Raw genomic sequence first — 27,973 nt, 5'->3', positions numbered from 1 at the left:
GCTGGAGTGTAAATTAACTTCACATAAGGCAGTGCAGGGAGTTAGGGCTGGGGTTTATTTCTCTTTATTTGGGGTGTTTGTGTTCAGGTTGTTGAGTCAAATCTGAAGAAGTGAAAAAAAAATAAATCTATTCCTCAAATGCTGAACATAGAAATCATGGACTCAGAATCACAGAGTCACAGAATCAGAGACTCATAGACTCATAGAATCACAGAATCAGTCAGAGTTGGAAGGGACCACAAGGATCAGCCAGTTCCAACCCCCCTGCCATGCCCAGGGACACCCTACCCTAGAGCAGGCTGCACACAGCCTCAGCCAGCCTGGCCTCAAACACCTCCAGCCATGGGGCCTCAACCACCTCCCTGGGCAACCCATTCCAGCCTCTCACCACTCTCCTGCTCAACAACTTCCTCCTCACCTCCAGCCTCACTCTCCTCACCTCCAGCTTTGCTCCATTCCCCCCAGTCCTGGCACTCCCTGACAGCCTCAAAAGTCCCTCCCCAGCTTTTTTGTAGCCCACTTCAGATCCTGGCAGGCCACAAGAAGGTCACCTGGGAGCCTCCTCTGCTCCAGCCTGCACAGCCCCAACTTTTTCAGTCTGTGCTCACAGCAGAGCTGCTGCAGCCTCTGAGCATCCTCCTGGGCCTGCTCTGGACACACTCCAGCATCTCCACAGCCCTCTTGTCCCAGGGGCTCCAGAGCTGGATGCAGGACTCCAGGTGGGGTCTCAGCAGAGCAGAGCAGAGGGGGAGAATCCCCTCCCTGGCCCTGCTGGCCACACTGCTGCTGCTGCAGCCCAGGCTCTGGTTGTGTTTCTGGGCTGCAAGTGCACACTGCTGGCTCCTGTTGAGCTTCTCCTCCAGCAGCACCCCCAAGTCCCTCTCCTCAGGGCTGCTCTCCAGCCACTCCCTGCCCAGCCTGCATTTGTGTTTGGCATTGCAGTTTGTGGTGCTCTTTCAGTTACCCCACTGAAGTCTGGGGGTGTTTTGTTACTTTGCTTGGGGTGTTTTTCTAATGAGTCTTTAAAATCTTCAGCTGGGACTGCAATTTGAGATGTGCAATCTTTGTTGATGCACTCCTGATAGGATCTTAACTGGCAAACAAAGCAGAATCATAGACTCACATCAACATGCAGGTTGGCAAAGCTCCTCAGGATCACCCAGGCCAACCTAGAACCCTACTCTGCAAGATTCACCTCAAACCATATCCTTAAGCACCACATCCAAACCACTCTTAAACACATACAGGGTGGGTGACTCCATCACCTCCCTGGGCAGCTCATTCCAGTCCCTGACCACTCTCTCTGTGAAATACCTTTTCCTAATGTCCAATCCAAACCTCCCCAGCCTCAGCTTGAGGCCATTCCCCCTTGGTCTGTCTCCAGTGACCTGTGAGCAGAGCCCAGCAGCAGCCTCTCCATGATGTCCCTTCAGGTAGTTGTAGACTCTCTTCCCTCTACCTCTCCACCCTGCAAGTAGTTGTAGACAGCAGTGAGGTCAGACAGCTTTTAGGACAGCCAGATCTTAGCAGTGCTTGGGTTCTGCTGGTGCTGCTCACCAGACAGATGATCAAACAGGTTGCAAATTGTGTCCAAGAAGACAGGAACCAGTTGGTTGCTTTTCCCTACTCCATATTTGTGACACCATCCTTAAAGGTCTGTTTAATTTTGCATTCAGATGCAGCAGTGTGGTTCTGGCAAGCAGAAATTCTTTCCTCCTCAGACCAGGAGGACCCCAGAAGGGTCTTTTTCTTGTGTTAAAAACCTTGGACAGAGTTATGTGCAGAGTGGCTGTGAGAAGGGGATGGAAGGCAGCGACGCTGGAGCGAGGAGCCTGAGCAAATCACTGCCTTACAGCTCAGCCTCTGAGGTGTCCACCTGGGAACACTTAGAAGATGGATTCATAGAACCACAGAATGGTTTGGGTTGGAAGGGATCTTGAAGATCATCCAGTTCCAACTGTCCTGCCATGGGTAGGGACACCTCCCACCAGCCCAGACTGCTCAAAGGCTCATCCAAGCTGGCCTTGAACACCTTCAGGGAGATCAAAGATCACATTGGGTGATTCTGTGCTCCACAACCTCCCTGGGCAACCTGTGCCAGTATCTCACCACCTTTAACCTGTGCCAGTGTCTCACCACCCTCACTGGAAAGAATTTCTTCCTAATCTCCAGTCTCAATCTCTCCTCTTCCAGCTTCAATCCGTTGCCTTTCATCCTATCACTACTATCCTTTGTCAAAGGTCCTTCCTCAGCTCACCTGGAGCCCCTTCAGGTACTGAAAGGCTGCTCTAAGGTCTCCCCAGATCCTTCTCTTCTCCAGGCTGAGCAGCCCCAGCTCTCTCAGCCTGTCCCATAGGGGAGGTGCTGCAACCTGCTGATCATCTTCATGGCTTGCTATGAACCCTCTCCAGCAGTTCCATGTCCTTGTGCTGAGGGCACCAGAACTGGATTCAGTAGAGCTTCCCTGCCCTGTGTCCATTCCTGGTCTGACCCCCACGTAGCATGCATGGGGTGGAGGTGGCTGTTGCATGCCTGTATTTACTGGTGCAGCTGAGCTGGGACATCCTCCATCCCTCATGGTGGCAGCAGGAGCTGTTGGCAGCTCTATGCTGGACTGTTTCCAGGGACTGGAGAGAGCTGCTTGAGCAGCTGCCTCTTTTAGGGAGTAGGTCTCAGCTCTGGATGGAGCCCTTGACCGCCTGGACAGATGGGCAGAGTCCAATGGGATGGGGTTCAATAGCTCCAAGTGCAGGGTGCTGCACTTTGGCCACAACAACCCCATGCAGAGATACAGGCTGGGGTTGGAGTGGCTGAGAGCAGCCAGACAGAGAGGGATCTGGGGGTGCTGATTGATACCCACCTGAACATGAGCCAGCAGTGTGCCCAGGTGGCCAGGAGAGCCAGTGGCATCCTGGCCTGCATCAGCAATGGTGTGGCCAGCAGGAGCAGGGAGGTCATTCTGCCCCTGTCCTCTGCACTGCTTAGACCACACCTTGAGTGCTGTGTTCAGTTCTGGGCCCCCCAGTTTAGGAGGGACATTGAGATGCTTGAGCGTGTCCAGAGAAGGGCAACGAGGCTGGGGAGAGGCCTTGAGCACAGCCCTACGAGGAGAGGCTGAGGGAGCTGGGATTGGTTAGCCTGGAGAAGAGGAGGCTCAGGGCAGACCTTATTGCTGTCTACAACTACCTGAGGGGAGGTTGTGGCCAGGAGGAGGTTGCTCTCTTCTCTCAGGTGGCCAGCACCAGAACAAGAGGACACAGCCTCAGGCTGTGCCAGGGGAGATTTAGGCTGGAGGTGAGGAGAAAGTTCTTCCCTGAGAGAGTCATTGGACACTGGAATGGGCTGCCCGGGGAGGTGGTGGAGTCGCCGTCCCTGGAGCTGTTCAAGGCAGGACTGGACGTGGCACTTGGTGCCATGGTCTGGCCTTGAGCTCTGTGGTAAAGGGTTGGACTTGATGATCTGTGAGGTCTCTTCCAACCCTGATGATACTGTGATACTGTGATACTGTGTGATACTGTGAGTACACAGGCAAGCTGCCTGCAAAGGAGCTGGAGCAGGGATGAGATGGTCCAGGGCATCTGGAGCGGTGCTGCTGGCTGCAATGAATGGAGCCTTTTGCAGAGGAGGGCTGCTCTGTCACCTCTGTCCTTTGCCAAGAGGTGAAGGCCCCTGTGTGTGCTTGGCTTTGCTGTGAATTGCAGGTAAATTCGTGTTGTCTCTGCTACCTGAGAGGGAAGAGAAGGAAAAGTGACCTATTTTCAGGTTTAAGGCGAGTAAATGAAGCTGTCCTCAGGGCAGCAGCAGCAGCAGCAGCAGCAAAGACTTTTCTCTCAGCTGCTGCAGGCTCTTCAGAGCTGGCAGCCTCTTTCCCCAAGACTGCTCACCCTTTTAATAGCATTTCTGTTGGTTTTGCTTTGTATTCCTTTATTTTTTGGAGGCAGTGCCCACAATGGCTGCAGCCTTTCTCTGCTGAGGCTGAAGGATCTCTTGGCACTTACTGGCTTGCAGTAGTTCCTGAAGCATCTGGCAGAGGCTTCCTTAAACCTGTGAGAACAAAGAAGGCTGAGTGAAGGTCACTCAGGTGCTTCTCCATGCATGCCATGAAATACTTTGTGCTGGGCTTGTCCAGTTAGAGAAGGCTCAGGCTGGGGTGTTCTGCTTCTTTTTGGTTGCTCCTAAGTCAGTTTTCTTGCTGGTTTGGGTAGCAGCTGATGCAGAATCAACAAGCTTCTGGTGGAACAAGTGGCCTGGAAGGGCTCCTCTCATAGGACTCCATTAGAGACATAAGATAGTTTGGGTTGGAAGGGACCTTGAAGATCATCCAGTTCCAACTGTCCTGCCATGGACAGGGACACCTCCCACCAGCCCAGACCACTCAAAGGCTCATCCAAGCTGGCCTTGAACACCTCCAGGGAGGTTGTGGAGCACAGAAGCACCCAATGTGATCAGAGATCACATTGGGTGCTTCTGTGCTCCACAACCTCCCTGGGCAACCTGTGCCAGTGTCTCACCACTTTTAACCTGTGCCAGTGTCTCACCACCTCTAACCTGTGCCAGTGTCTCTCCACCCTCAACCTGTGCCAGTGTCTCACCATCCTCACTGCAAACAACTTCTTCCTAACATCCAGTTCCAATCTCCCCTCTGCCCCTCCAAACCCATTCCTCCTCCTCCTCCTGTCATTACAAGACCTTGTCAATAGTCCCTCCCCAGCCCTCCTGGAGCCTCCTTCAGATCCTGGAAGGCCACTCCAAGGTCTCCTCCAAGCCTTCTCCAGGCTGAAGAGCCCCATGGTGGGAAGTGTTTAGGAGCCAGAGGTTATCTGCACTCATAGTGCACGTAACACCTGCACTTGGTGTTGGCCAGGGGAGTGCCACCAGGTCCTCTTGTGTGGACATCTCTAACCTCACTGGGCTGCAGATCATTGAAATGCCATAAGCAGAGAGATGTCACCTGCCAAGAGCTATTTTGCCTTTGCCTTTTGTTCTCAGTCTTTCTTTCCCACCAGCCTAGACTGCTCAAAGGCTCATCCAACCTGGCCTTGAACACCTCCAGGGAGGTTGTGGAGCACAGAATCACCCAGTGTGATCACATTGGGTGATTCTGTGCTCCACAACCTCCCTGGGCAACCTGTGCCAGTGTCTCACCACCTCTAACCTGTGCCAGTGTCTCCCTGCCCTCACTGGAAAGAACTTCTTCCTAATAAGCAGTTACAGCAGCTCTGTTGACCTTCAGTCCAATGTCCTGTGCCTAAACCCTACATCCTCCAGCGTGGCTAGGGGATGTTTGTGCCTGCTGCCTGCTGGGCTGAGCAGCCTGTGATTACCCAGTGCCAGGTGGGCAGTGCTGTGCCGTGCAGGAACTGGGAGCAGCTCTCAAATCCAGTTTTGCATGTAGATGAAACAGTTGCTGTACTGAGCAGGGATGGAATCAGCACATCTGAAGACCATAGAAGCTGTCTACCTCCCCCAGGAAAGCTGACATGGCTAGGGGAAGTGTGTGGTGCTGGGGAGAGTGAGTCTGGGCTGGACCCCCAAGTGATGTGTGGGCTTCTGTTCAGTGGGGTGGGCAGTGGAATGGATGCCAAAGACCTTCCTGGAGTTAGGGGCTCGAGTTGAGTCCTGGCAGCTGCATTTACCACTGAGTTGGCCCAAGCAAGAGATGGGTAGGCAGTGCAGAAGAGCAAAGCTTCACTTGCAGGGCCTGAAGGTGGTGAATGAAAGCACTGGGGCTGGCCTCAGCACTGCTTACCCGAAGAAGCAGAGGGCTGAGTGAATCTTCCCTAAGGAATTCAGATGTACAGGATGTCTCCAGGGAGGTGTTTCACTTTTGGCTGCAGCTTCCAGGCTTAGGGCAAGATCCTGCCTCTGCAGACTTGACCTTTCCCAGGTTTTGGACTCGTCTTTAGTGCCACAGCAGTAGAGGCAAATGTCCTCTTTTCACTCCTGCCCTGAGCTCTACATCCTTTTAATCCAGTTGAGACATTTCCCAAGGTCCCAGTGGCCAGTTTCTGATGGAGGTGTGGTTAGAGCTGTTCTGCTGAAGTTTGTTGTGTGCTGCAGACTCAGCTACAGGACACTGGAAGCCTCAAAGTGTCTTCAAGCTCTTGTCCAAGGGTGTTATTAACTGCCCTGCATCTCCAGGTAGGCAGCTCTCTCCATCCAGCTCAACCACCTGGCTTCCTTCAGCCCCTTGCCTTCCCTTTGGTTCTCTGCACCTGTGGCATTTATCCTAGGTCCTGCTCAGCTCTGATGAAATCCCATCAAGGCTCCTTCTGCCCAGGAAACACAACCACAAACGCTCCAGCACTTGAGCACTGAGCAGGTGCATGTGCTCAGCAACTCCAGCATCTCGAGGAGGAGGCTGCAAGCAGGATGTGGAGCTGGAGACCTCCCTCTCAAGGGCCTGGGCTCAGTGCCCTTGGACAAGGAGGATGGAGCAGTTCAAACTGTCCCATCAGGTAAGTGCTCCAGGCACCCCTGCTGTAGTCTCTCTGGTGTGACAAGAGGTTCACTGTCGCCTTGGCAGGCTTGGTCTGTATGTGGGCTCTTGCAGCATACAGGAGCCATCCTGACACAGCTCCTGGCAGCTCCAGGGAGGGGATTGGCCTGTACCTCACACCCTGGCTGTGATGGACCCCTCTGTGTGTCTCTGTGGCCTTGAGACATGCTCCTTTCTAAAAGGCATTGCTGCAAATGGTGCTGAGTGCTGCAAGTATGGCACATGTGCTAGGAGCATGGAGCAGCTGCTGGGTAGGTGCTCTGCTGGCCTGAGGGCCTCAGCCTCTCAGGAAATCAGCATTAGAGCAGCATTTCACTGCCTGAAAGGAAAAGAAAGCTGGGAAGGGGCTGTTGAGAAGGGCTTGGAGTGATAGGATGAGAGGCAATGGCTTGAAGCTGGAAGAGGAGGGACTGAGACTGGAGATTAGGAAGAAACTGGAGCAGGGCAGACTTAGGTTGGGCATCAGGAGGAAGTTCTGCACAATGAAGGTAGTGAAATACTGGAACAGGTTGCCCAAAGAGGTGGTGGAGGCTCCATCCCTGGAGGCATTCAAGGGCAAAACTTGATGGGGCCCTGAGTAACCTGATCTAGTTGGGGCTGTCCCTGCTGACTGCAGGGGGGGTTGGAGGAGATGGCCTTTGAGGGTCCCTTCCAACCTGATGCATTCTGTGATTCTGTGATACCTTTCTGCTTCTCAAGCTCTGCATTGCATTTGCCTGTCTGCCACAGGATAATTGGACCTTTTGTCACATGTTGGCAGAGATTCTGGATTTCAAGTGAGGCTTTTCCTCCAAAGTAACAGTTGAAGTGCTGCTGCTGAGCCTCAGGAGACCTGGTATCTCAGCTTACTGTGGCACCAGATGGCAGCTGCCAGTGGTCTGGGCCTGTGTCTCCTGTGGCACTCAAACACAATTGCATTGGATTTTTGCTTCACAAACGTTGTTGGTGATGGTCAGAGTCAGCAGTCATAAAGCTCCCAGCTGTGAGGGTTAGAGCAGGTGGGCTGTGGTGGGGAAAGGCAGAACGTGAGGAGCTGGTCAGTGGGGAAAATGATGTGCTGCTGCTTTGTTTTGCAGGCCCAGTGGCACCAGTACAGCACAACCACATCCTCAGACAGCAGCCAGCCATCAGCCTAAGGGTGAAGAAGCCAAAGCACATGGATGTGCTCACACCTGAGGAGCTCCTGCAGCTTCTTTGTGCTTCTGGCTTCTTCAGAGCGAAGGTGAAGAGAAGGCACCGCAAAGGCACACGCAACATGAGGGACCAAGATGCAGCTTGCACACTCTGTGTGGTGCATGTGGTCATCTTTGACCTCCCTGCAGTGCTCTGAGGGACCAGCACAACCTCATGTCATCAGTGGATGCAGCGTGCCAGAGCCAGAGCATCCTGTGTGAGGACATCGCCAGCCCATAGAGGTGCCTGGGGGGGGATTTTCCCCTGCTGAGCACTTGGCCTTCCCGAACACCTGCCTCTGCCTGCAGCCTCCAGAAGTGCTGGTTTTGCTGTACTGATATTGTTGATGGTGAATAAAGGCTTTCTCCAGCCTCTTTGTTGTGGTGCCTGTTTTTGCTGAGTCAAACAGAAGCTAGGGGTGACCTGGTTTAAGCCTTGTGGTGAGACATGGTCGCGATTGGGTTTTGCCTGCTCATACTGAAATGTTGGGTTTGAGAAAGTGCATCCTTAGAATGGCAGCACTGATGCAGGAGACACATCTGAGGCCTGGTTTGGGTGAGGGACTTGGTCTGGAATTTTTCATATCCCACAGGCACCACCCCCAAGCATCAACCTCCTGTTTATTTCAGAGCTGGTCCTGTGGCTGTCCATGGTTTCTTCTTCGTGCTGAAGGGAAAGGGATTTGTCTCCAGCTTCTGAAGTTTATTTGCATTCATTCTTCATTCTGGGTTGTATGTGTTCAGAGGAGGCTTTCCTGGTGGTGTGTGCTGGCTGCTGTGCCAGCTGTTGCTGTCTCTTCTGTGGCTATCTGTTGGGAAAGATGCTGAGTACAGCCAGATTGGAGGCTTTAGGAGAAGTCACTGCGTGGTTATCACTTCTGAGGTCTGGACTAGATAAGATAAGCTTGTCCCCATCTGTCCTTAGAGAATGTGGACAACAGGAGCACCAGGAGCCAGCAATGTGCCCTGATGGCCAAGAAGGCATCCTGGGGTGCATCAGGAGTATGGCCAGCAAGTTGAGGAAGGTTCTCCTTCCCCTCTACTCTGCCCAGGTGAGACCACACCTGGAGTACTGCATCCAGGTCTGGGCACCTCAGCTCAAGAAGGACAGGGAGCTGCTGGAAAGAGTCCAGCACAGGACCACTGTGATACTGAGGGGACTGAAACAGAACCACAGAATTGTCAGGGCTGGAAGGGACCTCAAGGATTATCCAGTTCCAACCCTCCTTGCTGTGGGCAGGGACACCTCACACTAGAGCAGGTTGCTCAGAGCCACATCCAGCCTGGCCTTAAAAACAGCCAGGGATGAGGCTTCCACCAGCTCCCTGAGCAACCTGTGCCAGGCTCTCACCACCTTCATGGGGAAGAATTTCTTCCTAACATCCAATCTGAATCTACTCACTTCTAGTTTTGCTGCATTCCCCCCAGTCCTATCACTACCTGACAGCCTAAAAAGTCCCTCTCCAACTTTCTTGTAGCCCACTTCAGATACTGGAAGGCCACAAAAAGGTCACCTCAGAGCCTTCATCTCTCTTACAAGGAAAGACTAAGTGGATTGTGGCTTTTGAAGTCTGGAGAAGGACAGACTGAGGGAGGGGATCTCATCAGTGCTGATCAATACTTCCAGGATGTCTGTCCAGAGGACAGGGCCAGTCTTTATTCAGTGGTGCCCCAGTGACAGGACAAGGGCTAACAGGCACTAACTTGAACACAGAAAGCTCCATCTAAACATGAGGAGGAATTTCTTGAAGAATGATGGAGCCTTGGAGCAGGCTGCCCAGAAAGGTCACTCTGGAGCCTTCCAAAGCCCACCTGGACACGTTCCTGTGGAGCCTGCCCTAAGTGATCCTGCTTTGGCAGGGGGATTGGACTCAATGATCTCCAGAGCTCCCTTCCAACCCCTCCCATTCTGTGATGCTGTAATCCAAGAGAGTTTGATATGTGTAGCTTTCAGTTTCTCAGCAGTAAATGTTCCTTGGACAAGAAACATCTGAGAATTTGGTACAAGGCTACAGCCATATATATGTGTCCATATTGCTGCTTGAGCTGAGCTGGCCCCCAGGGGAGAGGTTGGCTGTAATAACCCAAGCCAGCAATGTCCTGACCTGCCACCTGAAATGATCCTCACAGCCCAGTGAGTCAAGTAGAGGGTTTGTACTTGACTGTCGGTCCCTCTGTGAGCCAGCTCAGGTTGTCTTGTACTGGCCTGGCCTTTGTCAAGGGTTGCTGGCTTAAGGAGGGAACTGGAATGACTTTAGTTGACCACAGAGGCTAAATAACACTTCCGAAGCCACTGCTAATCACACCAGGCTGAGGTGAGCAAACACTTTGAGGGGAGGAGGAAGCCTCCTGTCTCTTTGATTTTCGCACACTTAGCGGCACACTAACAGCTCTTGCTCTGCAGAGAGCTCTTGCTTTTGCTCTGAAGAGAGCTTTTGCTCTGCAGAGAGCTCTTGCTGTTGCTCTGCAGAGAGCTCTTGCTCCTCAGAGAGCTTTTGCTCTGCAGAGAGCTCTTGCTGTTGCTCCTCAGAGAGCTCTTGCTCCTCAGAGAGCTCTTGCTGTGCAGAAAGCTCTTGCTTTTGCTGTGCAGAGAGCTCTTGCTTTTGCTTTGCAGAGAGCTCTTGCTCTGCAGAGAGCTCTTGCTTTTGCTCTGAAGAGAGCTCTTGCTTTTGCTCTGCAGAGAGCTCTTGCTCCTCAGAGAGCTCTTGCTGTGCAGAGAGCTCTTGCTTTTGCTCTGCAGAGAGCTCTTGCTTTTGCTGTGCAGAGAGCTCTTGCTTCTCCCACTTGCTGCCAGCAGAGTGCCATGGTTCCTGTGTTGCTTTGCTTTGGCAGACCAGTTGCCTGGGGGCACATCTGCCCTAGAGCTGCTGTGGATTTTCAAACTAGATGTAAAGGCTTACTCTGGAGTGGAAGCAATCTTCTGGAGTGGAGTTAGGGAGAAGATGGTGTAGGAGAAAAAGGGTGAAGAAGTGATCTGAAAGCTCTCCCCCATGATCCTGAACCCTCCTTTAGCAGAATGGAGTGAGGATTTGGGTGAATCCCAGGGAGCAGGACTGCAGGCAGGGCTGTGTTGGCTTCTGTGGAGCTCACAGGAGCCTAGAGCAGAGCATGAGAAGCAGGTTCAGACACACTCAGAAGACCTGGGCCTAGCACCTATTTGCTGTTGAAAGAATCCTTCAAATGCAGTGAGAAAGTAGAGGAGCCCCAAACTGCTCTGACAGAGCAATGGCTTTGCATGCTGGGCCAAAACTGACCCATTTTAGGTGACCTAAATGCCTTTGACCTGTGCAGGTGTGAGCACTTCTGAGTACATAGTTCCAGTAACAAATTCATTCTGGACTCCTTTTTTGTTCTAACAAAATATCTTTGAGCACTAATAATGAAAAAAAAATGTATGGCAGGGTATTATTGGATGTCTTTGGGTCCACAAGAGCTGTGGTATAAACCCTGGGATTTCCTGTCCTTGCTTATTTTCTCTTTTTATAGGTTAGACATCAAAATGTTTGAGAGTGAAAGGCAGCAAGATCAAAAGGAGCTGCTGATGGATCAGAAGGTTGCTGCTCTTCCAGCCTGTGCTTTGTGTCCCACTCATGAACAGAGCTGGGGAGCTTCCTGAGGCAGATGGCAACCTCTCTTGTCCCCCATGTGGGAACAGGCATGGCTGAGCTGTAAACCTTGGTGCTGTAAACCCTTCCGTGGTGCAGGTCTCACCTGCTTGGCACCACACACACCAAGGAAGGCTTCTGAAGAGGTTTTTGTCATCAGCTCTTCTCTGTAGCCTGCTGGATCCTCTCAAGATTAGTTTCTATGACTCCCTTCTCTCTTTCTGTGATTCTCTTCTCTCCTTCCATGGTTTCCTTCTCACCTTCTCTGGTTCCTTTCTCTCCTTCATGTGATTCCCTTCTCTTGTTCCATGATTCCTTTCACTCCTGTGGTTCCCTTTTCTCCTGTGGCTCCCTTCTCTCCTGCCGTAATTCCCCTCCATGATTGCCTTCTCTCCTTCCATGATTCCTTTCTCTCCTTCTGTGGTTCCCTTCTCTCCTTCTGTCACTCTCTTCTCTCCTTCCATGATTCCTTTCTCTCTTTCCATGATTCCCTTCTCTCCTTCCATGGTTACCTTCTCACCTTCTCTAGTTCCTTTCTCTCCTTTATGTGATTCCATTCTCTCCTTCTGTGATTCCTTTCTCTCCTTCTGTGGTTCCCTTCTCTCATTCTGTGATTCCTTTCTCTCCTTCCATGGTTCCCTTCTCTCTTTCTGTGGTTCCCTTCTCTCCTTCCATGATTCTTTTTTCTCCTTCTGTGGTTCACTTCTCTCCTTCTGTCACTCTCTTCTCTCCTTCCATGATTCCCTTCTCTCTTTCCATGGTTTCCTTCTCACCTTCGCTGGTTCCTTTCTCTCTTTTATGTGATTCCCTTCTCTCCTTCTGTGATTCCTTTCTCTCCTTCCCTGGTTCCCTTCTCTCATTCTGTGATTCCTTTCTCTCCTTTCATGGTTCCCTTCTCTCTTTCTGTGATTCCTTTCTCTCCTTTCATGGTTCCCTTCTCTCCTTCTGTGATTCCCTTCTCTCCTTCCACGGTTCCCTTCTCTCCTTCCATGGTTCCTGTCTTCTGTCATTGTTGTATTTTCTGATGACTTTGGGTGCTAGCAGCTTGATTTACCAGCAGTGCCTTGTTCTGACTGCTTTATACCTAAGCTTCTTCACTTCCACCTCTACAGTAACCCTGCACAAGCTTCTCTTCAGACTTCTCTGCCCCTCTCTTAGCCTTCCCATAGCTGACCCATGCAGTGATTTAACTAATGCAGTGATTCAGCTCTGATCTGCTAAATGCCAGAGCACTCCTCACGTTGGTAGAGCTGGGGAAAGGTTGGACTCCAAGGATCTGAAAGGTCTTTTCTAACCCAAACAATTGGATGATGGTGATCATCTGGGCTGTGCTTCCACTAGTGGCATGCAGCACACCAAAGAAACTGGGATTTTCTTAAGCCCAGCTCTCTGCATCCCATTCCTGCTTTCATTTATCTGAGGTGACTGCAGCAGGAAGAGCAGATGCTTCATTTCAAAGTGGTCTGCAAGGCAGGAGTGAGCTGGCTGTACCCAGGGAAATGTGCTAAGGCTGGAGCAAGGCTGGCATCATGGTATTTAATATCTAAGCACCCAGCAGATGTGTTGTTTCTCGAGGCACAGTAAATGCAGGTGACTTGAAGGGAGAATGTTGAAAGAGGATGAAATAAGGTAGCAGAAGTTTTTAATGGAAAGCCTTTTCTGTGGCTTGGCTGTTTTAAGAGCAGTGTGAAGGGCAGCTGGGTTAGGAGCTGGATTTAGAAACTGGTTCCCTTTTCTTGTGGTTTATTTTGAGGGTCTTGGGGGCTCTCTCTTTTTTTTGCCTTTGACCTACCTCCCACCCTGGCAGTGGTGTTTATACTACACATTCTTGGAGCGTTGAAGGCAGGCAGTGCTGTCGCTGCTCTGCTGAATGAGGTCCCAGCCTAACTACAATATTAACCCTGCAAATCTGTTCATTTGCTGCCTGGCAGCCCCAGGCAGGGTGTAGAGGAGAATGTGTCCAATTGAAAAACTATTACAGGCTCAGTGCTGCTGCAGTCTGCTCAATTGCAACACAGCTGGGCTGTTCTGCCAGAGAGAAGCCTGCAGAGGAAGGTGCTGCTGTCTTCCTCACAGAAGTTACAGAATTTATTCTTTTTCACTTTGGTTTCAACCTTTTGGGGATGATCATTTCTTTTCCAGGCTTGCTTGTCTGCTTTTAAGCACTGAAATGTGTTCCCTTCCTTGAGTGCCGTGTCCAGTTCTGGGCTCCTCAATTCAAGAGAGATGTTGAGGTGCTGGAAGGTGTCCAGAGAAGGGCAGCAAGGCTGGGGAGGGGCCTGGAGCACAGCCCTGTGAGGAGAGGCTGAGGGAGCTGGGGGGGTGCAGCCTGCAGCAGAGGAGGCTCAGGGCAGAGCTCATTGCTGCCTGCAGCTCCCTGCAGGGAGGTTGTAGCCAGGTGGGGTTGGGCTCTGCTGCCAGGCACCCAGCAACAGAACAAGGGGACACAGCCTCAAGCTGTGCCAGAGCAGGTCTAGGCTGGATGTTAGGAGGAAGTTGTTGGCAGAGAGAGTGATTGGCATTGGAATGGGCTGCCCAGGGAGGTGGTGGAGTCTCTGTGGCTGGAGGTGTTGAAGCCAAGCCTGGCTGGGGCACTTAGTGCCATGGTCTGGTTGATTGGCCAGAGCTGGGTGCTAGGTTGGACTGGCTGAGCTTGGAGGTCTCTTCCAACCTGGCTGATTCTATGATTCATAGCCACTGCTTACCTCCTGCTAATCATCCACTGTTCTTTTTCTCCCCTCCCCACTTTGTCCCGTTCTTTGCCTTCTTATTTTCACCTTCTTTTTTTTTTTTTTTTTTGAGTTGTTGTTTGGGTTTTTTTTTTTTTCCTTCTTCATTATTTTCCTAAATATCACCCTGCAGATCAGTAGCATCTTGGGTGGTGGTTGTACCACAGAGCATTTACAGCAGACATTAGTTTTGCATAGCGTGTGTACCTTAGTTTGCCTGGACTTGTCTGCAGTGCGCTGCGGGCAGCTCCCCAGGCAATTGCCAGGATGGTATTTCTGCAGCTTTATATTAACTTCTGCTCAGAAAGAAGCAGGAGAAATCCAACCCTTCCCTTCCACAACATCTGAACTAGGTGTTTTTTTTAGTCCATGCCTTTTGTTTTTTGTCAGCATTTGGGCTCAGGACGGCTTTTGCGTACGAGAGAAAATGAGCTGAGTACCTTGTGGTTTATGGATGCCTCTTGTTATGTGTTGCTTGGGATTTGTTGTGCAACCTTGGTCTGTAAATCATTTCACTTCGACATCTACCTGGCTCCTGTTGCCTTTATGGTTTAACAGCCATGAAAAACGGAGAAGTGGGGTTTGGGGTGGACTTTGCTACTCAACATCCCCCTGCGGTCATGCTCTGCTCCTGCCGGCTTGGTTGACCAGAGAGGTTGTGGAGCCTCCTTCTCTGGAGACGTTCGTAACCCACCTGGATGCCTTCCCGTGTGGTCTGCTCTAGGTGCTCCTGCTCTGGCAGCAGCCAGGGAGGGGTTGAACTGAATGCTCTTTGGAGAGATCCCTTCCAACCCCTACCATCCCGTGACGTTCCCAAGCAACGCATCGCCTTTCGCCGCTGACTCCAAACCCAACGCCAACCGTACCCAAACCAACCCAAAACGTGTGGAGAGAACAAAGAGAGTTTTGTGCTGAAGTGTACCTTGACTTCTCGCTTGCTTTGCTTACCTTTTAAATGTAAAACTTAAGTCATTTGCAAAGGCCTTTTGAGTTCTCAGGGCATCCCCGGGAAGATCCCAGCCGCACGGAGCGTAGCTCCGGTTGGAAAGCGGGGTTGTCTGCAAACCGCTCTCAAGCGCTTGGGCTATTTTAATCCCTGGCTTTGAAAGCAGCCTGCCTTACTGGCTCCAGCAGCTCGCCCTGCCCTGCCCTGCCCTGCCCTGCCCCACCCGCTCCACACAGCCTGCCTCTGCTCTTTGCTGGCGTTTCCATCTCTGCCTTTGTGACTAAAAGTCGGCTCCGGCAAGCAGAGCATCGGCTCCGGCTGTGGGACCTGCAGGCTCCGCGGGGCTCCCTGGGCACACCTCGCCAGACGTACAACTTTTAAATGGAAAATGTCTTTCTCAAAGGCTGTCGAGGTCCAGTGGTCTGCAGTCCATGAGCAGTTGGCTAGTCCAGGTGTTTCTGCTTCCGTTGCCGTGCTATGTGAATTGGGAACCCCGGAGAAGAGTGTGCAGGATGGAGGAGTTGAGGGTTTGTATTTCTGGCCTGATCGGATGGCAGCGAGCAAGGGCTTGGGAGAGGGTCAGGAAGTCTACTTGGGGTCGCCTTGATTAAGGGAAATAGTAACTGGTCTCTGTCTTTCTGTCTGCAGCTCTTTCTGTCAGAGCTTTTAGCTGCTCTTAAGTAGAGGAATGAGCTTTTTTTTTGCTGTGGTCGTTGTGTGGGTTCTCTGTCCCAGCAGTGCTCAGGAGGGACTCGCTCCACTGAAGGTGCTTTCTGCTTTCTGGGGCTTTTCCCGGCGTTCTTCCTCCCGGTGCCTACTCCAAACCCAGCCAGCCAAGACTCTGAGAGCTGCATCGAGCTTTAAAACTGCCAAACACTCGCCTGGGCTTTGCCAAGATAAAAATCATGAGCCGAGACGATGAGGCAGCGCCGTTGGCTGGAGACTGTGGCTTTCCGTGAGGTTTCTGAAGGAGATCATTAACCCAGGTCTATCTCTTCACAGGACAGTCGGCCCAATATGTCAAGACCTCTGATCACTAGATCCCCTGCATCTCCATTGAACAATCAAGGCATCCCCACTCCAGCCCAGCTCACAAAATCCAACGCACCCGTTCACATTGACGTGGGTGGGCACATGTACACCAGCAGCTTGGCCACGCTTACCAAATACCCTGACTCCAGGTAACTTTCAAAAGCTTCTTCTGCATGTCTTTGGCAACTCCTTTCCTTCCACTTCGTGCTGGGATGTCCTGGGGCTCTCTTAGAGTGATCAATCTAGTGCCTGTTGTTTCAGAAGCGAATGAGGTCTCTCTGTGTTCGCAGCAGCTCAGAGGCTTGCTCCGGAGGCGAGCGGCGCCTCTGCAAATCCCATGTGGATGTACTAAAAATGAAGTGGAGAAGGAAGAGCACTTAACTTCCCACCACCTAGAATTCTGGCTTCCTGCCAGGGCACCCATTCTGGGGCTCATTCCATTCAGAACCTGTAGCAATACTGCTTTTAGGTCCAAAGGTGGAGGTGTTGGGGTACTTGGGTTGTTTCTTTTGGAGCGGTGGCTGCTCTCCTGGACTCTCAAGGTGTGATCTCAGAGGAGTCACCTGAGGTAAAGGCAAGGTTGTATGTGGCAAATAATAGAGGACAGCATTAACTGAATGCTTTTTATAGAATGGTAGGACTTTTTGGGTAATTAGGCTCTTAACTCTCACACACCTTCTGAGAGAAACATTTGGGGCTCTGCTACCTCACTGCTCTCAAGCAGATGGAAAACTTCTGCGTGCCCGAGTAGAGTATGGGGACAGAGTGAGGAAGCTGGGGCTTGTTCAGCCTGGAGAAGAGAAGGCTGCAGGGAAACCTTGGAGCAGCCTTCCAGTACCTGAAAGGGCAAGAGGAGAGCTGGAGAGGGACTTTCTACAAGAGCTTGTAGTGACAGGGTGAGGGGAAACGGATTGAAGCTTGAGGAGGGGAGATTTAGGCTGGAGATTGGGAAGGAATTCTTCACAGTGATGGTTGTAAGACACTGGCACAGGTTACTCAGGAAGGTTGTGGCTGCTCCCTCCCTGGAGGTGTTCAAGGGCCAGGTTGGATGAGGCCTTGAGCAAGCTGGGCTGGTGGAAGGTGTCCCTGTGCATGGACAGGGGGATTGGAACTGGGTGATCTTTGAGGTTCCTTCCAACCTGACCCATTCTCTGAATCTAGAACTAAGAGTGGAGTTTTAGGAGGCCAGCAGCATTCCACAGCAGTGCCTTGAACACAGCAGGCGTGGATATTGGGTGTCAGTGACAGCAGATAAACAGTGCAGGGACACTGCAACTCCGAGAGCTGCTTAGCTGCTTGTCAGCCAGCAGGTGTTGAGTGTGTCCACAATGTTAGCCTGTGCCTTGCCTTTCAGCAGCTGCCCCTGCTCTGGAAGGAGGGTGGTGTGACTTTCATGCCCTTTCCATTTGGAGGAAGCTTTGGAGTTTCTTGATCCCACAGCTCTGCTTTACCCTTCCACGCTGGGTGAGATGCGGTGGTGTTGTAAGCCGTGGGTCCCACTGGCACTACTGTGGTGCTGCCTGCACAACCTTAGGTGGGACTGGAGTAGTGACACCAGGAGCTGACAAGGCTGCAGGAAGAGAACAGTAAAGAAAGGAACAGTAAAGAGAAGGAGCTGGGCACATGGCCTGCCTGATGACAGCTTCCTCAGGGAAAGCCAGGCAGAGGGAAGTAGAAGCCAGGCAGAAGCGGGCGCGAGCTGGAACACAAGAAGTTCCATCTGAACATAAGCCGTGCCAAAGTGCAGGCCTGCCAGCAGAGACTGAAACAGTGTCTGGAAAACACTTGAGCTGTTCTTCAAACACCCAGTCTGTTATTTTGGAGAGCTCATTTTAGGACCTGCCTGTGTTGAGCTGTTGGAGTTGTGCTTACTTTGTGTTTTCTCGGTAGCCGGAGCAGTGATGATGTCTGCCGCTGGTGTGTGCGCAGCGTGAGAGGCTTTGGCTGTTAGTAGGTGCAGCCTCTGCTTCCATGCTAAGCTCACTTGGGCAGCACGTTGCTTTTTTGTTGCTGTTGTTTTGAAGTGAAGAAACACTTGAAATGCCTTCCCTGAGTGTGTACGGTGGAGCTGGGATTTCAGCCTAATGCATTCTGTGCGCGATCGAACTGGCGTGGCACTTGAAAGTGGGAGCTCTGCCTGTAGTACCAAAGTCAGCTTAATACATTCAACATGGTAAAGCTCTTCAGACACAACTTACAGCAAAACCCAAACTCTTGAGCTGCAGCCATCCTGTTTCAAGTTGTCCTGACATGCGTTTGCGTTTGGGTTCTGACGGGAGGTGTCTTTTGAACCCCTTGATGAGTGAATAGTTCCAGCATAGCTATTAGGATCTGGAATTCCCAGCTCCTTACAGAACTTGAGGGTTTACTGTTTGATTTCCCCCACCCCAACATGAGCAGCTTCAAAAAGAGCAATTACTGAACTCCTTTGGATGTCAAGACACTGGCATGAAGCAACTACCTGAAAGGAGGTTGCAGGAAGGTGGGGGTTGGGCTCTTCTTCCTAGTATCAGGTGATAGAATGAGAGCAAATGGCCTGAAATTGTGCCAGGGGAGGGTTAGGTTGGAGGGGCTTGGAGGAGACCTTGGAGTGGCCTTCCAGGATCTGAAGGAGGCTCCAGGAGGGCTGGGGAGGGACTATTGACAAGGTCTTGTAATGACAGGAGGAAGAGGAATGGGTTTAAACTGGCAGAGGGGAGATTGAAAGTGGATGTTAGGAGGAAGTTGTTTGCAGTGAGGGTGGTGAGACACTGGCACAGGTTGCCCAGGGAGGTTGTGGAGCACAGAATCACCCAATGTGATCTTTGATCTTTGATGGGTGATTCTGTGCTCCACAACCTCCCTGGAGGTGTTCAAGGCCAAGTTGAATGAGTCCTTGAGTGACCTGTTCTAGTGGGAGATGTCCTTGCCTATGGCAGGGGAGTTGGAATTGGCTGAGTTTTGTGATCTCTTCCAACCTAAACCATTCAGTCAGTCTATGATTCTGTGAGATGAGGAAAAATGTCTTTGCTGCAAGAGTGGTCTGGGATTGGAAGAGGCTGCCCAGGGAGGTGATGGAGTCCCCATCCTGGGAGAATCAGTGTTGGAATCAACATGAGCAGCTTCAAAAATAGCAATCAGTGAACTCCTTTGGATGTCAAGACACTGGCAGGAAGCAATCATGATAGAGTAGTTTGGGTTTTGTCTGTTGAGATATCACCATAACTCTTTTTTTTCCACTGAGGTTTGTGTATGTGTCTATATGACAGCAAAAGCTTCTTTGCTGTGTGGGTGCTGGAGCACTGGAGCAGGCTGCCCAGAGAGATCTCCTCCTAAGGACCTTTAAGACACATCTGGATGTGTTCCTCTATGACCTCTATGACCCAGGCAACCAGCAACAGAACAAGGGGACACAGTCTCAAGCTGTGCCAGGGGAGATCTAGGCTGGATGTTAGGAGGAAGTTGTTGGCAGAGAGAGTGATTGGCTCTGGAATGGGCTGCCCAGGGAGGTGCTGGAGTCACCATGCCAGGAGGTGTTGAAGCCAAGCCTGGATGAGGCACTTAGTGCCATGGTCTGCTTTGTTGGCCAGGGCTGGGTGCTAGGTTGGACTGGATGAGCTTGGAGGTCTCTCCCAACCTGCTTGGTTCTATGATTCTGTGACCTGCCCTAGGTGATCCTGTTTTGACAGTGCATTGAGCTTGACCTTCTCTGGAGGTTGCTCCCAACCCTTCTGTCATTTATTCTGTGAGTGCCTGGTGAGTGCTGAGTACAAATTCTCCACTAATATTTGGACCTTAATATAAATGATTGCTCAAAGCTGGACCCAGTCAGTCTGGACCCACAGTCTGACTTTGTTAGTGTTATTGGTCAGTGTTGCTCCATGGTTTTGACTTCAAACTAGAGCAGAGTGGTTTTAGATTGGGTGTTAGGAACAGGTTCTTTACCACCAGGGTAGTGGAACACTGGAACAGGTTGCCCAGGGAGGTGGTTGGGGCCCCATCTCTGGAGGGATTCAAAGTGAGGCTCAGTAGGGCTCTGGGCAACCTGATCTGATTGAGGATGTCCCTGCTGAGTGCAGAGGGGGTTGGACTGGGGCAGTTCAAGGCAGGACTGGACGTGGCACTTGGTGCCATGGTCTAGCCTTGAGCTCTGTGGAAAAGGGTTGGACTTGATGATCTGTGAGGTCTCTTCCAACCCTGATGATACTGTGATACTGTGATACCTTTAGAGGTCCCTTCCAGCCCAAACCTTTCAGTGATTCTGTTTTCTTTTCTACTGATACCACATGTGTGAAGGAGATCAAGACCAAGGCAGGGTCTCATAGACATCGTGGGGTGAGCTGAAGCTTCCTGAAGCTTTCTGCCTGTGAAAAAGAAGGTCTTGATTATCTTGCCTGAAAGAGCACTGCTCCAGGGATGAGTCAAGGGATAGGTTGCAGGCTGCAGCATCTAACAGGTTGAGACATGAAAGTCATTAGGCTCCTGACTCGTATTACATGTAGTCTGAGGGCCAGAAGCCTAAAAGGAACCTTTCATCTGTGGGCCAGGTACCAGAGTCATCTTTCTTTGTGAGATTTTGAAGGGTGATATCCCAACCAGCAGCTCTGGAGCCACTGTGACCTGTTGGTGTGAGGGAGACCGATCCTGACAGAGCAGTCTCTGCTTTGCAGCATGTGTGCTCTTCCTTCTCCTTTTGGCTTCAGTGGCCTCTCATCTTGTACCTCTCTGTTTTCTCCTCCCTGAGCAGTAGTAGAGTAGGAGTTGGAAAGAGTACTCTGCAATAAAAAGCTTCCTTAAATGATACCAGGTAACGACTTGTAGCTTGCAGGGATCATTTTCCATCACTCCTTTCTTACATCCCCAAAACTGGTTTGTGACTTGATGTGTAAAATGCCTGCTGCATCCCTCCATTCCTCCAGAGGAACCCAGGTGAGACTCTAACAGCATCGTGCTGCTGATGCTGACACCTCAGCCTTTGCTGTGGGGAGACCATTGAGGGCTTCTCTCGAGTGCTCTTGTGACTGAAGATCCCAAGGGCTCAGAGCCTGTCTCTGAAGCAGTCCAGAGCCAAGCAGCTTATCTGGCAAATGGTTTGGACTGAGCAATCCTAGAGTGTGAATTCTGAAATTATGCTGAAAAGTAACCCAAACCCAACCCTACCTTCATTGCCAAAGCCACCAGCAGAGAGTAAGAGCCCACTGCTATTGCAGAGCAGGCAGAACTTGATGTTTCCACAAGGAAGATCCCATAGGAGTCTTGTCAACAGGCTTCAGGTGCTCTGTAGCCAGCAGTGAAACTGTGGCTCAGAGATGGTCTCATGCAGCTGAATCATAGAATCATAGAACTGAGCAGGTTGGAAGAGAGCTCCAAGCTCCTCCAGCCCAACCTAGCACCCAGCCCTGGCCAATCAACCAGACCATGGCACTAAGTGCCTCAGCCAGGATTGGCTTCAACACCTCCAGGCACAGCCACTCCACCACCTCCCTGGGCACCCATTCCAATGCCAATCACTCTCTCTGACAACAACTTCCTCCTAACATCCAGCCTAGACCTGCCCTGGCACAGCTTCAGGCTGTGTCCCCTTCTTCTGCTACTGGGTGCCTGGCAGCAGAGCCCAACCCCACCTGGCTACAGCCTCCCTGCAGGGAGCTGCAGACAGCAATGAGCTCTGCCCTGAGCCTCCTCTTCTGCAGGCTGCACACCCCCAGCTCCCTCAGCCTCTCCTCACAGGGCTGTGCTCCAGGCCCCTCCCCAGCCTTGCTGCCCTTCTCCAAACACCTTCCAGGACCTCAACATCTCTCTTGAATTGAGGGGCCCAGAACTGGACGCAGCACTCAAGGTATGACCTGACCATTATTTGCCAGAATGAGGCTTCAAGGAAGGGAAATTAGGATCAGTTTATCTACCAGGTAGGCCTGCTGTAAGCTCAGTCTGCTGAAAGAGATGGTGATTGTCTTTAAATGCCTGAGGAAGGGGCAGGTGTCCTTCTGGGCAGCCTTCACCAGGACTCTAGGACCTTGAGGCATTTGCCCATGCACAGATTGTTCCTCCTGTTTCACCAGCATTGATCAGTAGTTACTGATGTGTCCATGTCAGTCATCCAGAGATTGAGAGGAGTTCTGTGGCTTTGGAATTTGTTCTGCTTGGAACTAGCTTGTGCCCTCTTCAACAGCTTTTGGGTTGCTTTGGGTTACTAGATCTGCAGGGTGATGCCTGCAAACGTTGGCATTAGCTGTTAAATGCCTCAGTGGAGTACATTTCAAATGACTTGTCATAGACTTGTAGACTAAGTTCAGTTGGAGAAGCTGTTTAGCATCACCAAGTCCAATGCTTCTCAGTGCTGCCAAGGCTGGGGCTAAACCATCTCCCTCATCTCTGCCCCTTTGAAACACCTCCAGGGATGGGAATTCCACTACCTCCCTGAGCAGCCTGTGCAGGTCTTTGAGAACCCATCCAAGGAAGAAGTTGTTTCTTCTACTGTACAACCTAAAGCTCCCCTGGTGCAAACTGAAGCCATTTCCTCTTGTCCTCTCACTTCTTACCAGGGAGCAGAGCCAAACCCCGACCTCACTGCAACCTCCTTTCAGGGAGCTGTAGAGAGCAGTGAGGTCTCCCCTCAGACCTCCTTTTCTCCAGACTAAGCACTCTCAGTTCCTTCAGCTGCTCCTCACCAGACCTGTTCTCCAGATCCTAAAACATACTTTAATTTGCAAATGCAGGTTGACAAAGGAGGACCTTTCTGGGCACTTTTTCACTGCTCAGCTTTTTAATTCCAGGGAAGACAGATAGAAGACAAAGCTGTGCCATGAAACCCTTCTCCCCTGAGAGTTGAGGCACATCTGTGCTGTCCCTTTGTTCCCTGCAGTCACTAAAGAGGCTGTGGAAAATGGGTTGAGGGCTTAGGATTTCTGCTTACAAGGGCAGGTGGCACAAGCTTGCTAGTTCTGATGCTGGGCTCTGAGCAGCCTGCTCTCCTGTCTTGCAGCAGGGTGAACTCTTTGCTTGGAGTCAGCATTGCTGGCTCTTCTCAGCCTTCACACTGTCTGTGTGGTATCTACCCAAAGCCATTGTGCACCCAGCAGAGACATCCTCAGCTGACTGGCAGAACTAAATGGGAAGGTGTTCAGCTTTTATCCTGTGGGTATCAGCTGGCAGATATCTCTGCCATCAGCAGTATCAGCAGTGTTGTCTTTCTCATGGGTTCAAAGCACTCAGACTCTTAGTGAGTTCTATCCAAGTCACTGTGGCATCATGGCACTGAATTTCACAGAATCACAGAACCAACCAGGCCAGAAGAGACCTCCAAGCTCCTCCAGCCCAACCTAGCACCCAGCCCTGCCCAACCAACCAGACCATGGCACTAAGTGCCCCAGCCAGGCTTGGCTTCAACACCTCCAGCCACAGCCACTCCACCACCTCCCTGGGCAGCCCATTCCAATGCCAATCACTCTCTCTGACAACAACTTCCTCCTAACGTCCAGCCTGAACCTGCCCTGGCACAACTTGAGGCTGTGTCCCCTTGTTCTGTTGCTGGGTGCCTGGCAGCAGAGCCCAACCCCACCTGGCTACAGCCTCCCTGCAGGCAGCTGCAGACAGCAATGAGCTCTGCCCTGAGCCTCCTCTGCTGCAGGCTGCACACCCCCAGCTCCCTCAGCCTCTCCTCATAGGGTTTGTGTTCCAGGCTCCTCCCCAGCTTTATTGCCCTTCTCTGGACACCTTCCAGCACCTCAACATCTCTCTTGAATTGAGGAGCCCAGAACTGGACACAGCACTCCAGGGGTGGCCTGAGCAGTGCTGAGCACAGGGACAGAAGAACCTCCCATGTCCTGCTGCCCACACTGCTCCTGAGCCAGCCCAGGATGCCATTGGCTCTGCTGCCCACCTGGGCACTGCTGCCTCCTCTGCAGCTCCTCTCTACCAGCACCCTCAGCTCCCTCTCTGCCTGGCTGCTCTCAGCCACTCAGTCCCCAGCCTGTAGTGCTGCTTGGGGTTGTTGTGGCCAAAGTGCAGAACCCTGCCCTTGGCCTTGTTCAATCTCATCCCCTTGGCCTCTGCCCACCCATCCAGCCTGGCCAGGTCCCTCTGCAGGGCTCTCCTACCCTCCAACAGCTCCACACCTGCTCCTAGCTTGGTGTCATCTGCAAACTTAGTGCTGCTGGACTCAATCCCCTGGTTCAGATCATCAGTAAAGATATTGAGCAGCACTGGGTCCAGCACTGATCCTTGCCTTCCAGGGATTGGGAAGGGTATCAGGAGAAACCTTTCTTTGGAGAACCTTCTGGGGTATCTGTTTGCATTGCTCCATCTCCCATCTCGAGTTACTCCCTTGCATATGAAGATGGATTCTTCTTACAAAGTATTTCACAATACTTCCAAATTTCTGCCCAGGGCTGTTTCAGGTTTTCATATGAACCAATCCATTCGTGTCCCAGTTTTCTTACCCAATCTTCACACTCAGCCCTGAGGGAAATTAAATTTCACACACTTGGATCCAGTTAGGACACTGGCTTTTTTAATTCTTTCTTTTTTTGGGGTTGCTGAGGGTTTCTTTTTTGCATCAAGAGCAAAGAATTAGTTAGGAGAATGCTCAGGCTGCCCTTGACCTTTATTGGCAGTTGTGAGTAAGCCTTGGTAGACCTCCAAGGACGTGCCATGAATAAGGTGGGTCAGCACCGATTACAGTATCACAGTATCACAGTATCACCAAGGTTGGAAGAGACCTCACAGATCATCAAGTCCAACCCTTTACCACAGTGCCCAAGGCTAGACCATGGCACCAAGTGCCACATCCAACCTTGCCTTGAACTGCTCCAGAGCTTTGCCAAAGCTCCACAATTTAAAGCCTGGCTGGGGCACTTAGTGCCATGGTCTGGTTGATTGGCCAGGGCTAGGTTGGACTGGCTGAGCTTGGAGCTCTCTTCCACCCTGCTTGATTCTATGACTGTTCTATGACTAAAACAAGACCCCCAGCATGGCCTTTAGTTCAGACCTCTGCAGGTTGCAACTCTGTGCTGGAGCTTTCTGGTTCAGCTGGAGGTCTGCTGTGGAGTTCTGAGGACTCTCTCTGGGATATCTTTCCAAGGGCAGCTCTGTCATGTTCCCTCCTCACCTTGGATAGTAGCTCTCAGACTGCTGCCACGTGGTGTTTAAAGAAATAAACACAAACTTTTCTGATGAGTGAGCACTGGGAGGGTTTTTTTTTTTCATGTGGGTCTTGTGGCATCTTTATTTCATAGAATCATAGAATCAACCAGGATGGAAGAGAGCTCCAAGCTCATCCAGTCCAACCTAGCACCCAGCCCTGGCCAATCAACTACACCATGGCACTAAGTGCCTCATCCAGGTTTTGCTTGAACACCTCCAGGGTTTCCACCCTCTTTGTTTGAATCCACCTTCCCAAATGGCATCTCAGGAGGTCGTTGGTGGTCTTTCTAGAGTAACAACCTGCAAGCCTAATGAGGTGGTTGCTTGAAGTAACCATGACACTGCAATAGGTGCAGGCTACAGCAGGCTTTCACCCTTGGAGAGCAGACATTGTGTGCCAGCTGCAAGGAGGAAGCTTCCCTCACAGATGCCAATGGTATGCACCAGCTGGGCCAGCTCTGTTAGCCTCAGTGGCCCAAGACACAGGGTTTTAATGTGTTGAGACATTCCTGGGAGGGGGGGAAATAAGCAGAAGAAGTTGGCAGAGCCTCAGCTTGATCTTTGTTCCCTATCCTGGCTTGCTCACCTAGTTATTCACCTTCTCTATTTCATCACTTGATTGCTGCAGGGTCTTGTGGCAAGGAGAAGGGAGAGCTTGGAGCAGGGAAGTACACTGATAGAGTCCAGCAGAGGCCACAGAGATGCTGAGGGGCCTGGAGCATCTCTTTAAGGATGCCCTAAGAGCATGTCCTGGGAGACCTAGGGCAGTTTAGCCTGGAGAAGAGTAGCCTGAGAGGGGATCTGATCAATGCTCAGCAAGAGCAGAAGGAGAAGAGGAGGCTCAGGGCAGAGCTCATTGCTGTCTGCAGCTCCCTGCAGGGAGGCTGTAGCCAGCTGGGGTTGGGCTCTTAGGCACCCAGGGACAGAACAAGGGGACACAGCCTTAAGTTGTGTCAGGGCAGGTCTAGGCTGGATGTTAGGAAGAAATTGTTGTCAGAGAGAGTGATTGGCATTGGAATGGGCTGCCCAGGGAGGTGGTGGAGTCACCGTGCCAGGAGGTGTTGAATCCAAGCCTGGCTGGGGCACTCAGTGCCATGGTCTGGTTGATTGTCTAGGGCTGGGTGCTAGGTTGGGTTGGGTGAGCTTGGAAATCTCTTCCAACCTGGTTGATTCTATGATTCTATGGTTGGGAGCAAGAGGATGTGACCAGGCTCTTGTCAGTGATGCTCAGTGACAGAACAAAGTGCCTTGGGCACAGACTGGAAGCCAGGAGGATCCTTCTGAACAAGCTGCTTTCTTGCAAGCTTGCTGCAGTCCTGTTGCTGTCACTATTCTGAAGCTCAGTCCTGCAGGGTTAGCCTGCAAGGTCAGCAAGTGGTGGCTGCTGCTTGTGGCTGGTGACTCGGTGGAAGAAGTAGCCCGATGAGATTAGCAGGTTCTCCCATCGTCTGATCAGCAGCAGCTGGTGGTGAGTCACAGCTGCAAGGGGCCATGGAGTTAGGTCTTCCTCTTCTAAGTCTCAGCAGAAGTGGGTTTGGGTATTAGTTGCTTGGAAAATAAAACCTGTTTTCTACTCATTCAAAGGTTTTGCAGTGGAAGGTGCAAAATGAGAGTAAAATCAAGGCAGAGGATTGTGAGAGTACTCTGCACCTGCACTGCCCTGGAGAAAGTGGATGTGCTAACTTTGTACTGCAGGGGTTCATGGTTGCCTGGGAGAAGAGCCCAACCCCACCTGGCTACAATGTCCCTTCAGGTAGCTGTAGACAGCAATGAGCTCTGCCCTGAGCCTACTCTGCTGCAGGCTGCACACCCCCAGCTCCCTCAGCCTCTCCTCATAGGGTTTGTGTTCCAGGCCCCTCACCAGCTTTGTTGCCTTTCTCTGGACACCTTCCAGCACCTCAACTTCTCTCTTGAATGGAGGAGCCCAGAACTGGACACAGCACTCAAGGTGTGGCCTGAGCAGTGTTGAGCACAGGGGCAGAATAACCTCCCTTGTCCTGCTGCCCACACTGCTCCTGAGCCAGCCCAGGATGCCATTGGCTCTCTTGGCCACCTGGGCACACTGCTGGCTCATCTTCAGCCTACTATCTACCAGTACCCCCAGGTCCCTTTCCTCCTAGCTGCTTTCCAGCCTATGATTCTATGATTCTATGACAGTGTGGATGGAAATGTTCAGGGGAATAAATGTCTGCATTCAGGAATGGCACAAAGCTGAAGGCTTCAGTTCCTTGTCTCTGAGGCTGGTAGTCCTCTGGAGTAGCAAACAGTTTTCTTGAGGGGTGAGAAGGGAATCCATAGCCATATTGTCAGTATGGCTCAGAGATCCCTGGAATGGTTTGCATTGGAAAAGACCTCAAAGCTCATCCAGTTCCAGCCCCCCCTGCCACAGCCAGGGACATCTCCCATTAGAACAGGTCATCCAAGGTCTCATCCAGCCTGGTCCTGAACACCTCCAGGGAGGTTGTGGAGCACAGAAGCACAGAATGTGAGCAGAGATCACATTGGGTGATTCTGTGCTCCACAGCCTCCCTGGGCAACCTGTGCCAGTGTCTCACCACCTCTAACCTGCGCCAGTCTCTCACCACCCTCACTGCAAACAACTTCTTCCTAACATACATTTTCAATCTCCCCTCTGCCCCTCCAAACCCATTCCTCCTCCTCCTGTCATTACAAGACCTTGTCAATGGTCCCTCCCCAGCCCTCCTGCAGCCCCCTTCAGATCCTGCAAGGCCACTCCAAGGTCTCCTCCAAGCCTTCTCCTCTCCAGGCTGCACAGCCCCAACTCTCTCAGCCTGTCCTCACAGCAGAGCTGCTGCAGCCCTCTCAGCATCTTGGTGGCCTCCTCTGCACTGGCTCCAACACTTCCA

General features: G+C 51.7%; 1 protein-coding gene and 1 long non-coding RNA gene across 3 annotated transcripts in view; both read left to right on the top strand.

The window, feature by feature from the left end:
• Window positions 1-6,310, top strand: part of LOC135189807 (uncharacterized) — a 44,516-nt gene extending 38,206 nt beyond the window's left edge. The window contains exons 2-3 of the long non-coding RNA XR_010308321.1: window positions 5,975-6,141; window positions 6,234-6,310. This is a non-coding gene — a long non-coding RNA (uncharacterized LOC135189807). The remainder of the gene's footprint in view (window positions 1-5,974; window positions 6,142-6,233) is intronic.
• KCTD1 (potassium channel tetramerization domain containing 1) overlaps window positions 1-27,973 on the top strand; it is a 161,248-nt gene that overhangs the window by 90,580 nt on the left and 42,695 nt on the right. For both annotated transcript variants that reach the window (XM_064170532.1, XM_064170531.1), the window contains exon 2: window positions 15,954-16,132. In XM_064170532.1, coding sequence (XP_064026602.1) covers window positions 15,954-16,132 — 179 coding nt within the window. The remainder of the gene's footprint in view (window positions 1-15,953; window positions 16,133-27,973) is intronic.

This window comes from Pogoniulus pusillus, chromosome 34, assembly GCF_015220805.1.
Source record: "Pogoniulus pusillus isolate bPogPus1 chromosome 34, bPogPus1.pri, whole genome shotgun sequence".
In the NCBI taxonomy this organism is placed as follows: Eukaryota; Metazoa; Chordata; class Aves; order Piciformes; family Lybiidae; genus Pogoniulus; species Pogoniulus pusillus.
The sequence above is the reverse complement of the archived record's forward strand: the minus strand, read 5'-3'. Positions and strand labels throughout refer to the sequence as shown.